This window comes from Mercenaria mercenaria, chromosome 17, assembly GCF_021730395.1.
Source record: "Mercenaria mercenaria strain notata chromosome 17, MADL_Memer_1, whole genome shotgun sequence".
NCBI lineage: Eukaryota > Metazoa > Mollusca > Bivalvia > Venerida > Veneridae > Mercenaria > Mercenaria mercenaria.
Genome location: NC_069377.1, coordinates 15,409,524 through 15,423,379, shown reverse-complemented (window position 1 = coordinate 15,423,379; position 13,856 = coordinate 15,409,524). Strand labels below are relative to the sequence as shown.

Below are 13,856 nucleotides of genomic sequence, written 5' to 3'. Positions count from 1 at the left end.
AACAATCCTTTACAAATACTTATACAGAATTAGTGGTATACTTACCGATATACATACCAATAAAAGTAACGCAATAAAGTAGGTTTAAAAATTAACATAAATTAACTTTACAAAGCAGTATCCGGAATTTCGGTTGGAATAAAAGGCCTATACCCTTCTTTCATATGAAATAAATGCGGCAAATAACAATGCCTACAATATAATAAATTAATATGTACACTGCCACTGTAGGCACAGTTATAAGAGACAATATGATATCACAGACAATTCATTTACATACACCAACATAGATAAGAAAGAAACACCGCTATTAATCAAGAAATGTCTTATACAGGACACAACTTTTCTTTACAATTGTTACCAAATTGATAACACTTTCAACCAGGAACTACCATTTTGCATACTTTTTACCAGCACACAAATGTGGTTCGAACAAATGTCGCCTTTCTATTTGAAACAGGTTTTGAACAATCGCTGAAAATTGTTCTATATAAGTTCGAAAATGCGTTACATGTTCTTTTATGCAAGTGTCTTAAAACTAAAATGCAACTTTGTTATTGTGAGAATTGTCGACAACTTCCCCACACGATACGAATGACCTTGTGTCAAAGTCATAGGTCAAACCAGCCAAGCCCAGCCTGCTGCAACGTATATTTTTGAAACAGGATAGTGTATGCTATATGCGACATAAAAAGGTTATTCGGTTATTCAATCGACGGACTGAACCTCTATATTTTGAAAGAATCAATCGCAAATTGATGCGCATGCAAGTATTACGAATTGCAGCGATCTTGAAAACGCCTGTTCATGAAAGATGTGCACACGAGAGACTTAAAACTGTCCGAATCACTCAAATACAATATAATAAATCAATATTCAAAATAAAATAAGTACATTGCCACTCTTAGCAGAGTTATAAGAGACAATATGATATCACAGATAATTCATTTATATAGACCAACATTGATAAGAAAGAAAACACCCCCGTTAATCAAGCAATGTCTTATACAGGACACAATTTGTCTTTACAATTCTTACCAAATTGATAACACTTTCAAACAGGAACTTCCATTTTGCATATGTTTTACAAGGACACAAATGTAGTTCGTACAATGTCGCCTTTCTATTATATTTTCGGGTGAATTGCACCTTTATTTGCCAATGGCTATACTAAATACTGGAGGCGGGTTACAGTCGTCGGATGAAATTCAACTTCAAAATTAAAAGAAAACCGACGTTCGTCGTAATCAACATTATTCCCGATTAAATTTATGGCAGTAAAAAGCTTATTTATATTTATTGCCTGTTGAAACAGGCGAGAGAATTTCTCTTTTTTTCTGTAACACTACTGCTTATGTGACTCTCGTTTGGGAAATGGGCGAACAGCCAACTGACTGTGGTTGTGTGTGTTTGTCGTTAAAATTGTGCTACTGATACTCTTATTGTTGTAGATACTGTGTTTTAGCATTTATGTAGATGGCTATATTGGAAATAAGTTGTATGTTACTATGTACTCTTAATATGTCACCTTCTTAAGGTAGTTCTGCACGTTTGATATACCGGAAGTGATGGCGTAACGTCATTTATCCGGAAAACGTAGAATAAATTCTGAATACGGTGTACGGAAATGAAAATCATTTGATGAATTAATCGAAACCTGTGAGTACATTTATTGCAATGGCACTGTTGCTATATTTCTTAGGTCAAAATATGATATTAAAATATATGACACGTTAAAATTTTCAAAATCATGTCTTAAAATTAGAGTGAAATGTCCGGTTCGCTTTAATTATGGTCAAATATCTCAAAAATAAGCACACGGACCTATACATTTTATTTCACCAAATTATATGCCATATGTTTATTTATAACTGTAAGAAGTTTCACCAGAATCTACATTGTAGAACAATTTCTATTCGCGAAAATGTTATGAAAGTAATGATTTTCCCGTAGACTCCCATTATAAAATATTGCCTGAGATCCAAATTTTTCAAATCAGTCTAGCAAAAAATCAAGCACACGACCCTATCTTTTTTATTTGCTGAATTTTCTGGGTATATTCTGAAGTTTTGAAAAACCAGAGTTTAATCAAATTCTACATTGTAGAAACAATTTCGATCCAAACGTGCAGAACTACCTTAAAATAAAGTTATTATTATCATTATTATAGCTTGTCTTGAACGCTTTTTGCTCTGGCGAGTTTAAGCTTGATCAGATTTTCGGAACTGTTTTTAAATTGTCAAGATATTTAGAAGAAGTATGATGACTTTCCAGGTCTGATGGTGGAGGAAGACCTCAGGTGCCGCTTCGTGTATTATTTCATCACGAGCGGACACCTGGATAGGACCACCGACCAATCGTAAGCCAGCTTGATGGCTTCCTCACATGAAGAATTCAACTCGTCGATCAAAGATCAGTCACAAGGTAAATGACGTGTATACAACGGATTCATTACCTGCGGCCTGGCCTGGAGGCCGCAGGTATATTGGAATGCAACAAGTAGTGTAGCACATGGGGACTGGGTGATTTCACGTGACTTTTTACCGATATGCGATTGGCTAATCGCATTTATGGAACGCCGTTTTTGCAATATAGCTTGCACTATATATGATATATAGAGAAATGTTTGTGACCTGAATTCCTCATTAATTATTTCATATACTATATTCAAACTTTCAGCAATGATCAATATTGATACCTTGTTGTACAGAAGGGATTTTTTTGCATTGCTCTTTAATTTCTTGGATTATGGTCCTGTGTTGTCTTCAATGCTCTATATGTCAACGAAGTCCGGGTGAAAGCATGAATCACATTTGTGATAGCTTTAGTAAAGTGTTTCAATAGTCAAGGACCAGTTGAGCTAAAAGTTATGTTATACATGAAAGGGGAATATAGTTATTTTGCTAAAAACAAAAACTTTCAGAATTAAGAAATACATATTTTATAGATCTACTTGCCACACTAAAGCGTAATGGTATAATAAAAAAGCACCTTATTCACCAATAAGTTACTTTTTAGGCCGAGTGGTCACTCAAACATCCAAAAAAAAAATCTGGTCTGTTTAACTTCTGGCCGCAGGAATTCTTTCGGCTTGTTAATAATTCTCGATATATGTGATACCATGTACACAGAGATATCTGTGTTACCTACAAACGTTTTCACATGTGACGTGATATGAGACAGACAACGAATCAGTACTTTGAAAACACATGGTTTTATGCCTGTGTCACACATTCATGGACTGGGCTTCCAAATTACGCACTGATGCGACCGATGGACATCCGGGTTCATCCGTATCAGTCAGGAAAAGTCCGTCTTGATATGGGAAACATCCGTGTACGGACATTTTTCTATCTGCAGACCCGTTTTGTTCATGCTAAAAATTTATCAACGGATAAAAATTCCTTAAAATAACAGTATATTGGTCCGTATTTATCCTGATTAATCCGTATTAGACCTACATGTATAGTGTTCGCATTGTATTCGCGTGGTCTTACTGACATAATAGTATAGAGTTAACTACGGGTATAATTAGGATTTTATACGATCTTGATACTAATTTGAACTGTTTTGGAACGACCAATTAAGACTACCAAAGAAGAGTAAGGCTTCTACAGGAATATAGTCGGTCTTTATCTATCTTCCGTAACCGTCAAACCCCTTGCGGGGACGTAGACGGTAAAATAAGATTATTTTTGAATATATCAAAATTTCAACAGAATTAACCTTCAATATGTCATTATGTTAAGGACTATGCATTTTTGAAATTATGAATTAGGTGGGTGGGGTACATGATACATTTTCTGAGGAATTACGAAGTTACTGTAAAAAGAAACTTTATTCCAATGTGACAATACATTAAAACCATGAAGTGCTGAACTCTTACTTTAATTAAAAAAGTAAAGTTAGAAAAGTTACAGTATATGCGGTACCAAATACTGTCACCGAAAATTTCTATGCATTTTCTTCTAGTGCACTGTTGGGACATGCTTTTGAGAGTCATTGATAGTTTATAATTTACTCGGAGATACATTTTTTTATCATTATTAGTTTCTTTTTAATCCCCGTGCATTTCTCACGTTGTTACGATAGTCTCAGTTTTACATCGGAATTTCGCATCGTCAAAATAACATCATGAGTCCTTAATTTTTCAATACATCCATCTGAAAGTAGACCCCGCGATGTTCGAGGCGCTTCTACAGAGAGACTCCGTCTCAGGTTGCCTCAGGAAAGTACGTGTACCAGGGTACCGCTTGACCCTGGCTACAGGTTACAAATCTTTTCACCCCAGGGGCATAATTTGAACAATCTTGTTGGAGATCCACTAGGCAATGCTACATAACAAATAACAAATTCCTTGGCCTTGAACTTTCAGACAAGAAGATTTTTATATTGTTTTCCCTATATAAGTCTATGTTAAATTTGGGGCCCCGAAGGCAGGGCCTCTTTCCAACCCAGGGGCATAATTTGAAATTTTTTTGTAGAGGACCACAAGGCAATGCAACATACCAAATATCAAAAGCATAGGCCCTGCAGTTTCACCAAAGAAGATTTTTGAAGTTTTTTCTTATATAAGTCTATGTAAAACTATATATAATTACTTGGGGTCATAAGGGAATTATAATTAAACAGACTAGGAAATAATTTTTTAAGTATTTTTTCCTATATAACTCATACAAGTGACCCCTGGGGTCGGGGGTGGGTGGGGGGGGGGGGGCTCTTTTCACCCCAGGGACATAATTTGAACAATCTTGTTAGAAAACCACCAGGCAATGCTACATACCAAATATCAAAGGCTTAAGCCTTGAACTTTCAGACAAGAAGATTTTTTTCCCTATTCAAGTCTATGTAAAACTTGGGACCCCCGGGGTAGAGCCTCTTTTCACCCCACGGTAATAATTCGAACAATCTTGGTAGAGGACCACAAGGCAATGCTACATGCCAAATATCAAAGGCCTAGATCTTGTGGTTTCAGACAAGATTTTTGAAGTTTTTTTCCTACGTAACTCAATGCAAAATTTGGGACCCTAGAGCGGGCCTCTTTCCACCCAAGGGGCATAATTTGAACAAACTTCTAAGAGGACCATTAGATGAGCATACATGGCAAATATTGAGGCTCTACGCTTTGTGGTTTTGAACAAGATTTTTAAAGTTCTGTATGGAATTCAATTTTTTGAACATTTTTTTAAAGAAGACCATCCAAGGAACATCCCTGTGAAGTTTCATCAAAATTTGCCCAACGGTTTAGGAGTAGATGTTGTTTAAAGGAAAGTGTGGATGGATGGACGGACAGACGCCGGACGGTGAGCGATCAACAATAGCTCAGGTGATCTAAATATCTATAGAACGCTAGTGGCCATAAAGTGATAATTTGACCCTTGACCTAGGTTGTGCATGTTATGAAGATGAACATTTGATTGTAGTTAATAGACAAGTGTCAGGATGACCCTTAATCGTTTTTTCCTATATAAGTCTATGTAAAACTTGAGACCACCCATGGCAGGGCCTCTATTCACCCCAGGGGCATAATTTGAACAATCTTGGTAGAGGACCACAAGGCAATGCTTTATACAAAATATCCAAGCCTAGGTCTTGCTGTTTCAGACAAGAAGATTTTCGAAGTTTTTTCCTATGCAAGTCTATGTAAACTTGGGACCCCTGGGCCGGGGCTTCTTTCCACCCCAGGTGCATAATTTGAACAATCTTCATAGAGGACCATTACATAATGTCACATGCCAAATATCAAGGCTTTACGCATTGCGGTTTTGAACAAGAAGATTCTTTAAAGTTTTTCCTTTTGGTTGCCATGGCAACCAGAGTTCTGAATGGAATTCAATTCTTTGAACAATTTTGAAAGGGGGCCACCCAAGGATCATTCCTGTGAAGTTTGGTGCAATTCTGCCCAGTAGTTTACAAGAAGATTTTTTTAGAAAATGTTGACGGACGCACGACGGATGACGGACATTGAGCAGTCACAAAAGCTCACCATGAGCCTTTGGCTAAGATGAGCTCAAAATCCATAAAACAGTTTCAGGGAGTCTCCAAAGAATGAAAGAAAGACAGACTGACTCTGAAATCTCCAAAATATGCTGGATATACTTTTATCTTGCAGTACAAAAGCAGACTGTGATACAGACAGGAAGTCAAAAACACAACAAATTTGCAAGAATTGAAATTTATTGCTCAAATAGCACTTTCAAAATTTTTTACATTTCTTTGTATGGAATACATTATAAAAATACATTGTATTTCTATAAATTTGAATATTGCAGCAAAGACAAAGAAACAGAAAGGATTCACAACTCCTTGCATGTCTAATGTAAAGTCAAGCAAATGATCATTTCAAGCAAGATTTCACGAGATTATGATATCTCAATTATAATGACAGCTGCAAATAATTGGCCATATTTATATGCAAAAATCTTATCAGAAAATTCTACTTCTGTTTCTATTTTGCAGCATGATTCAAACAATGTAAATTTGGTCTGAAAGAAACTGGCAAAACCTGACATAATTCTGCCAAGGTGTTATTTGTTGGTAATCATGTCAAGCTCAGTAAAGGCTTGCTGTTTAAGCAAGGTTATCAGTATGGTTCTATTTCGAAAGATAGGTAATCTTGCTTGTTGGGGATTTAGCGCCATTTTTCAACCGTATTATGGTTACGTAACGGGGGCAGTTATTCTAACCAGATTTCCTGGATTATGTACCAGTACTAAAATATTCTCCGCAAGTAACTTTCAACTTCCCCGCATGAATCAGAGGTGAAGGATGAACAATCTCAGACACAATGCCGTAACAGTTGTCAGACTCAGTGAACAATATACCTACATTCACCCTGCAGATTACTGATTATCTTTAGTTGCAAATCCATTCTATTTAAGTTTTTGATAGCAAATACTTTTTTTCTTGAAAGTCTTCATAGTTTAAGCTTATAAAATTTAACAAGGCTAACATGTATAAATTTTGCTAAATCTGAACATTTGTGTAAAACAAATCAACAATAAAATAGAGGCCTGATTCAAATATCCAATAAATGTGGGGTCAATAGATAATTTCATATTAAACCTTTTCTATTTCCAATCCACTACTAATTTCATTTCTTGGACAAATTTTCACAACACAATTATCTCTCAACAGGAGACATAAAAAAAATCATTCAAGTTAGAAAAAAGTGTGTGTGAAAAACAAGATATGTTACAACTTATTCAAGAATAAATCCTGTATAGTACAATACATGCATTATTTTACATTCTAGTGTTTCTCATTCTATTTGAAGATCTTACTTGACAGAAGTTACAATTTGTAAAATCATTTTGCTACATTGTATATAATATCATCAGGGTTGTGCCTAATTATAATTCTAGTTTAATTGTAAGTTATTAACAAAATTTAAATAACTGAAAGTAATTATTAATCGCCATAAAAGTCAATTTAAGCAACTGTAATTAATTAATTAATTAATGACTCAGATTTGACCAATTAGTGTCAATTAAATCTAATTAGTCTTTATCATTGTGCCTCAGGTGAAATTTCTCACTGTAGGGAAGTCATATGCTGTAAATAGCAAGTTACCCCTTTTTGTATTCTTTCATCATTTATAGCTTTAAGGTGCATTTCTGGTCTATATTTTTATTATGACTATGAGTCTATGACTGAAATTGATTCTTAAGTATGAAACTACTTTAAATACATGTATACATAAAACCTAAATAAACATTACATTAAGTGACAATGCTCTCTGCCATTATTCTGGATATGTATATATTTGTGCTTATTAATGCAACTACTCATTAATTAATTATTTTCAATTACTTGTCCCGAGTAATTGTAATTAATAAAACATTTTCCCCAAAACCAAGTAATTAATTGTAATTTAATTGGGAAGATTGCCAAAATAATTGTAATTACTTAAATATTATATAAAATAATCAGGCACAACCCTGAATATCATCACACCAAATGTCCAAACATGTGAACATATACAACTGGATAATGAACTTACAAGACTTGTTACACAATTCCGCTGGTTAGAAGTATAAGGTCATAAGTCTATAGAAATTATATAGCATAATTATAACCCTATAATTCTCAGGCATCATATTATCCCAGTTTTGAAAACTAAAATCACTGTTAAGCAAACTTTTGCTCAAACTCGAATCTTCACTCGAGCAAAGCCATATGACAACAAACTAATTCCAACAGTAGGTGGCTTCGGTCCTTACCTGGCTATTTGATTATCCAATCAAAAATGTTGTATTTGGAAGTTCTAGAGCAATGTTATGACAAACAATCTGACACTTGCAAACAGAAAAACAGAACATACCCATTAGAGTAAGCCCCCATGGATAATATGCACAACTAATTCAGCCTGAAATTGTTTGGGGGAAATATTGTCAGTTCTGAGGATGACATCAGATCAAACGAAAAAAAAACATGAAAGGTCAAGAGTGTTAGGCTAACACCACTGGGATACTTTGTCTCGTGGTGGTTTGAATATTCTAGAGATCCCCACTATTGAGCTTTATGTTCTATTCACATGTACAGGTTCTCCGGAAAATATTCTTTGTTAAAATTCCATGATTTATAATCAGGAGAAGTGCACTTGTAAGCATCAGATTTCAGGAATTTCAGTCATTTTTCAATGTCAAATGCACATTCTTTGCAAAACTTAGTGGAAATGAACAAACTGGAAATTTTGACCCTAACTGCGAAAAAGTAGCTTTAACAACTTCTGGACAATCAATTTAAAACATATTTAAACTATACACTTTTTTGCATAATTTATTTAAAAAAACACAATATTAACTTCTAATAAACACAAAAAATTGTGTAGTAATACTTTTTTGACATAAATACATGTAACAATAACATACAAAAAAAACTACAAAAACTGACAAAGTTTACTAAAATAACTTATGGCAATAGCTACATTTGATTTTTTACTGCACCATTCCACACGAAACAGATTCTAACTATCTGCTGTATATAGATTTGACATTTCTATAAACTCAACAATTTTAATAAGTGTAACACATTCAACTTTTACCCTGCTAAATTTCTAAAATGGACTGGTCCATCATTCAATTTGGACAGCTCCATTTATTATTCAAAGGGGTGTTTACAGAAAATTGACAGACTGAAGAGCAAACAGTGTAGACCATGATTAACCTGCATGGATGTTCAGGCTGACCTTGGTCTGCACTGGCAGCAAGTGCAAAATCACTTGCCACCAGCAGGCTGAAGGTTAAACAGTGTCATCTCCTTTCAGTATATTACAAATTTAAAATACAATATATAAATGAGTTTAATGAAGTCCTAATAAATCCCCTTTTATTGCTAATACTAATTCAACAGTAATGATAAATAAGACTAAGACAGACAGACTAGAAGTGTAGAGTAACAGTCAATGAATTTGTTTAACCATGATAAATGTCTATGGTGACTTTCAAGCTTAATTAGGCCAGAGAAAGCCGGGGAAACTCCACAGGTGCAGTCAAAATTATATCAGGCACCTGGGTGAAAACTACAATCTTTCACAAGAAAGCTGATTAGCCTACTCACATGAAAGAATTCTAGTTATTAAAGTTTAATTCAAATTCAATACTGAGAAAATTTTTACAATACCCCTTTCTGTCAATTCTGTACGACGACATGGGTTACATATATATTCATAGGAACAAAATGAATGCTTAAAATTTGCATTAAATTTCATAACAGAATCCAAAAATAAATTTTCCACCAACAAACTTGCAACTTCTGACAATTTTAATTCAGAAAGAAGGAATCTCATCTTGTCTGCATACTGTTTCTTTCATGTCCATAGAAAATCAAGTATTGGAGTCTTTTCTTTGTGATCCGACATTAACTGACAATTGTTGCATTGTTTATGCAGTTTTCTGGAATGTCAAGTGGTATAAAATGTGCACGATAACAACTATTATCATGCCTAACAATACAAGTCATTTTCAGGAAAAATGGACCGGACTATTATTATCCCTTGTTGAATCGGGAGCAGGACTTTTTCGCTTCTTGTGTCTGCTGGGACCATCTGCTCCATTGGTCTCCAACATATTAACTGGGCTTGGTGTGTTTCGGTTGAGGTAGTCTACGTAACATGGCAAGAAATGTTTCACTAGAGATTCAAAATAATTCTGAACTGATTTTCCGACGGCATATACATCAGATGTTTCAGAGTTGTATTTAAAACAGTTCTTGAAAACAAGCTTGACATCTGACAGGAATTCTTCCACAGAATTGTAATGGGCAAAATGCCCTCGACGAAGTTTGCACTTGATGGTTCCAAAGTCCATTGGATCCTTGATTATCTTGTGGTAATTTGGAACCTGCAAATAAAACAAGACCTTAAGATGTGAAGCAACAAAAATTGTTCAAAAGATCTTTAAACAATTATAGCGCAACCGATCACAGTTTATTTTTTTAATGCAATTATTGCATATTACAGTACAACCTCTCCAGAGCTTCCCTCTCTTAAGCAAAACCTCTCTATAACAACATCATCAAATTTACCTTTCTAGAACAACAACCTCTACATAACAGTCAATTTTTGTATCTCCAAAAGGGTGTTGCACTCCCAGGTTGCACTATGCAATAATTGAATTGTAAAACTTTTGTATCTAAAACTGTTCAATCGACTCAATAAATTCAAATATTAACTGGTTAATCTACTGTGTTATCTTTAATATTCAAGTGAACTACTTTTGTGTATTTTCCTAAAACACAACTCCAATGAACAAATTAAATTCCCTTCAATTAATTATTACAACTGGAAAGCCACAAATTTTCATATTCCCACACAACAGGAAATTTTTGCTTAAACTAACAAAATTTATGCTTCACGGTATAAACAGTATATTTTTATTGAAATTATTTGAAACTAAGCAGTACGGTGCAGCAATTATTGTGTGTATATTTTTATACTGTTTAATGTCACAAAAACGTAAGTATAGGTCATTTGACCCCTTTCCAACCTTTTATTGTAGGGGAGAAAGATCATAGGTGCCCTTCCAAGTAGTATTTCATATACTGGGCACAGAGCACCTTAGCAGAACCTAGACTTTTTCACTACACAGCTGGATAGTTATCTCTACCTTCTTTCTAAAATTTTGGTAACTTGTTTGTATTTCAACTTCATGGATCATTCAGCAAAGAAATCTATGTCAATCAGACCCAAGACAGTTAACGACTTTACAGTATTAATTTTAGTTTACAATAGTATACAATTCTAAGCCTTACCGATTTTGAAACAGGTTCATGAAATACTGTGCTAATCTCCAAACAGAACAATTCCAATATAACCCGCTCACAAATCTACAATCGAAACAAAATCATAATATTTACTTTCATTTTGTGCAAAATTCAAACCAAGTACATATGAAAATTATGAAATGAAAGGCTTGTCAAGATATATTCATAAGATAATCAATATACTTTTATTGCGTGCATCTGAACACAGTACCATGGTAAATCGGACATAAAACTATGCAAAGTCCTTGATAATTTGACAATTAAAAACTTTATCATGTGATTTAAAGAAATAAGAAATGATGCAACATATTAGAACGGATTTGGGGCTTATTATAGAATGGAGTTTGCATAAAAGTTTGTAATTGGTCAATTTCAACAATGTGATCAGAAACAAGCAATCTGGCGCTGAAGTTTTGTGACTTGCCAAAACAATCAGCTGTATAATGATGGACCTAATGGAGTTGATAAACAAAAGCAACATTACATGGAGCAATCCACTTATACAGACTAACAGTTCAATCCCCTTGGGGCATAAAAATTTATCTACAGAAGTTTTGATTTCATACTTTTACACAGATATATGGGGCGTTTATTATACTATATGTATTTCAACAAGAACCTTTAAAGTTAAGTTCCTGAACAATGCAATTTTAATTGAATTTAGATGTATTTATAATATCAAATTATTTGTACTTCAAAAACAGAAATATTTAGTAGAGATACTAAAACAATATATCAAATTTAGAGCCGATAGCAACTTAACACAGCAGGCATACACCTACTGAGACCCTATCAACCTCTTCTCTATTTTCATTTATATTTTAACTACCTTTATTTCTTTGTCAACCAGACCGTTGGGAGCTTTACGTTTGCCAGTGCTTGTCACCTCATACTCTCGCGGTATCGGGGACGTAATTTTGCATTCTTCATCTGGTGTACACAGAGTACATGTCCACACCTCACTGAAATAATATAAAATCATTTTGAGTTATTTGCCTATTTCTGTAACAAGGAATTCATACAATACAACATGCTCGAAATTATACGTGTCAAGATATTGTGCAATGATTACTCACATACAATATATCAGTACTGTAACGCATTATTTTCAACAGCATTTCTGTTATGCATCACAGTCTGTCAAACTACCACAGTTTCTAGAGTTTCTATTTGGGCTAACTTGGTTGGCAATAAACACTAATCAATTGCTAAAATCCAAAGTGAAGGACAAATGGCTGTAGATTTTACTCTTAAGGCATAATAGTACATATGCAGTAGCACTGAGGGGTACCCCTGTATTGATCCAGTGGAACCTGAACAGGCAGTTTCAAGATCAACCAAACATTGTGAAAAACTTACTGACTTGATACGCCTAAAAACAACTACAGATGTATATTCAAATGTTTCAAAGCTAATGATTCCGGGAAAATCACAAGACAGTTAAAAATACTGACTGAAGAGAGGAAAATTGAAAAGCAACATTTTACAACAAGAGGACCATGATGGTCCTGAATCGCTCACCTCTTCCCACATGACCCAGTTTTGAGTATGACATCATTATTTGACATAGTGACCTAGTTTTTGAGCTCATGTGACCCAGTTTTGAACTTGACCTAGATATTATCAAGATAAAAATTCTGACCAATTTTCATGAAGATCCATTGAAAAATATGGTCTCTACAGAGGTCACAAGGTTTTTCTATTATTTGACCTATTGACCTAGTTTTCGAAAATATGTGACCCTGTTTTGAACTTGACCTAGATATCATCAAGGCGAACATTCTCACTTACTTTCAAGAAGATCTCATGAAAAATATGGCCTCTAGAGAGGTCACAAGGTTTTTCTATTTTTATACCTACTGGCCTAGTTTTTGACCGCACATGACCCAGTTTCGAAACTGACCTAGATATCATCAAGGTGAACATTCTGATCAATTTTCATGAAGATCCATTGAAAAATATGGCCTCTAGAGAGGTCACAAGGTTTTTCTATTTTTAGACCTACTGACCTAGTTTTTGACCGCAGTTGACCCAGTTTCAAACTTGACCTAGATATCATCAAGATGAACATTCAGACCAACTTTCATACAGATCCCATGAAAAGTATGGCCTCTAGAGAGGTCACAAGGTTTTTTTATTATTTGACCTACTGACCTAGTTTTTTAAGGCACGTGACCCAGTTTCAAACTTGACCTAGATATCATCAAGGTGAACATTCTGACCAATTTTAATGGAGATCCATTCACAAGTATGGCCTCTAGAGAGGTCACATGGTTTTTCTATTTTTAGACCTGCTGACCTAGTTTTTGTCCACACATGACCCTGTTTCGAACTTGACCTAGATATCATCAAGATAAACATTCAGACCAATTTTCATACAGATCCCATGAAAAATATGGCCTTTAGAGAGGTCACAAGGTTTTTCTATTATTTGACCTACTGACCTAGTTTTTGAAGGCATGTGATCCACTTTTGAACTTGACCTAGATATCATCAAGATGAACATTCAGACCAACTTTCATGAAGATCCCATGAAAAATATTGCCTCTAGAGAGGTCACAAGGTTTTTCTATTTTTAGACCTACTGACCT

The 13,856-nt window shown here is 34.6% G+C and overlaps 1 protein-coding gene across 3 annotated transcripts in view; it reads right to left on the bottom strand.

The window, feature by feature from the left end:
- Window positions 1–9,737: 9,737 nt before the first annotated feature.
- The window catches only part of LOC128550314 (E3 ubiquitin-protein ligase TRIM33-like), a 29,365-nt gene continuing 25,246 nt past the window's right edge, over window positions 9,738–13,856 (bottom strand). For all 3 annotated transcript variants that reach the window (XM_053529133.1, XM_053529134.1, XM_053529135.1), the window contains 3 exons: window positions 12,095–12,227; window positions 11,254–11,328; window positions 9,738–10,343 (listed from right to left, as the gene is read on the bottom strand). In XM_053529133.1, coding sequence (XP_053385108.1) covers window positions 9,966–10,343; window positions 11,254–11,328; window positions 12,095–12,227 — 586 coding nt within the window. In that variant the 3' untranslated portion in view covers window positions 9,738–9,965. The remainder of the gene's footprint in view (window positions 10,344–11,253; window positions 11,329–12,094; window positions 12,228–13,856) is intronic.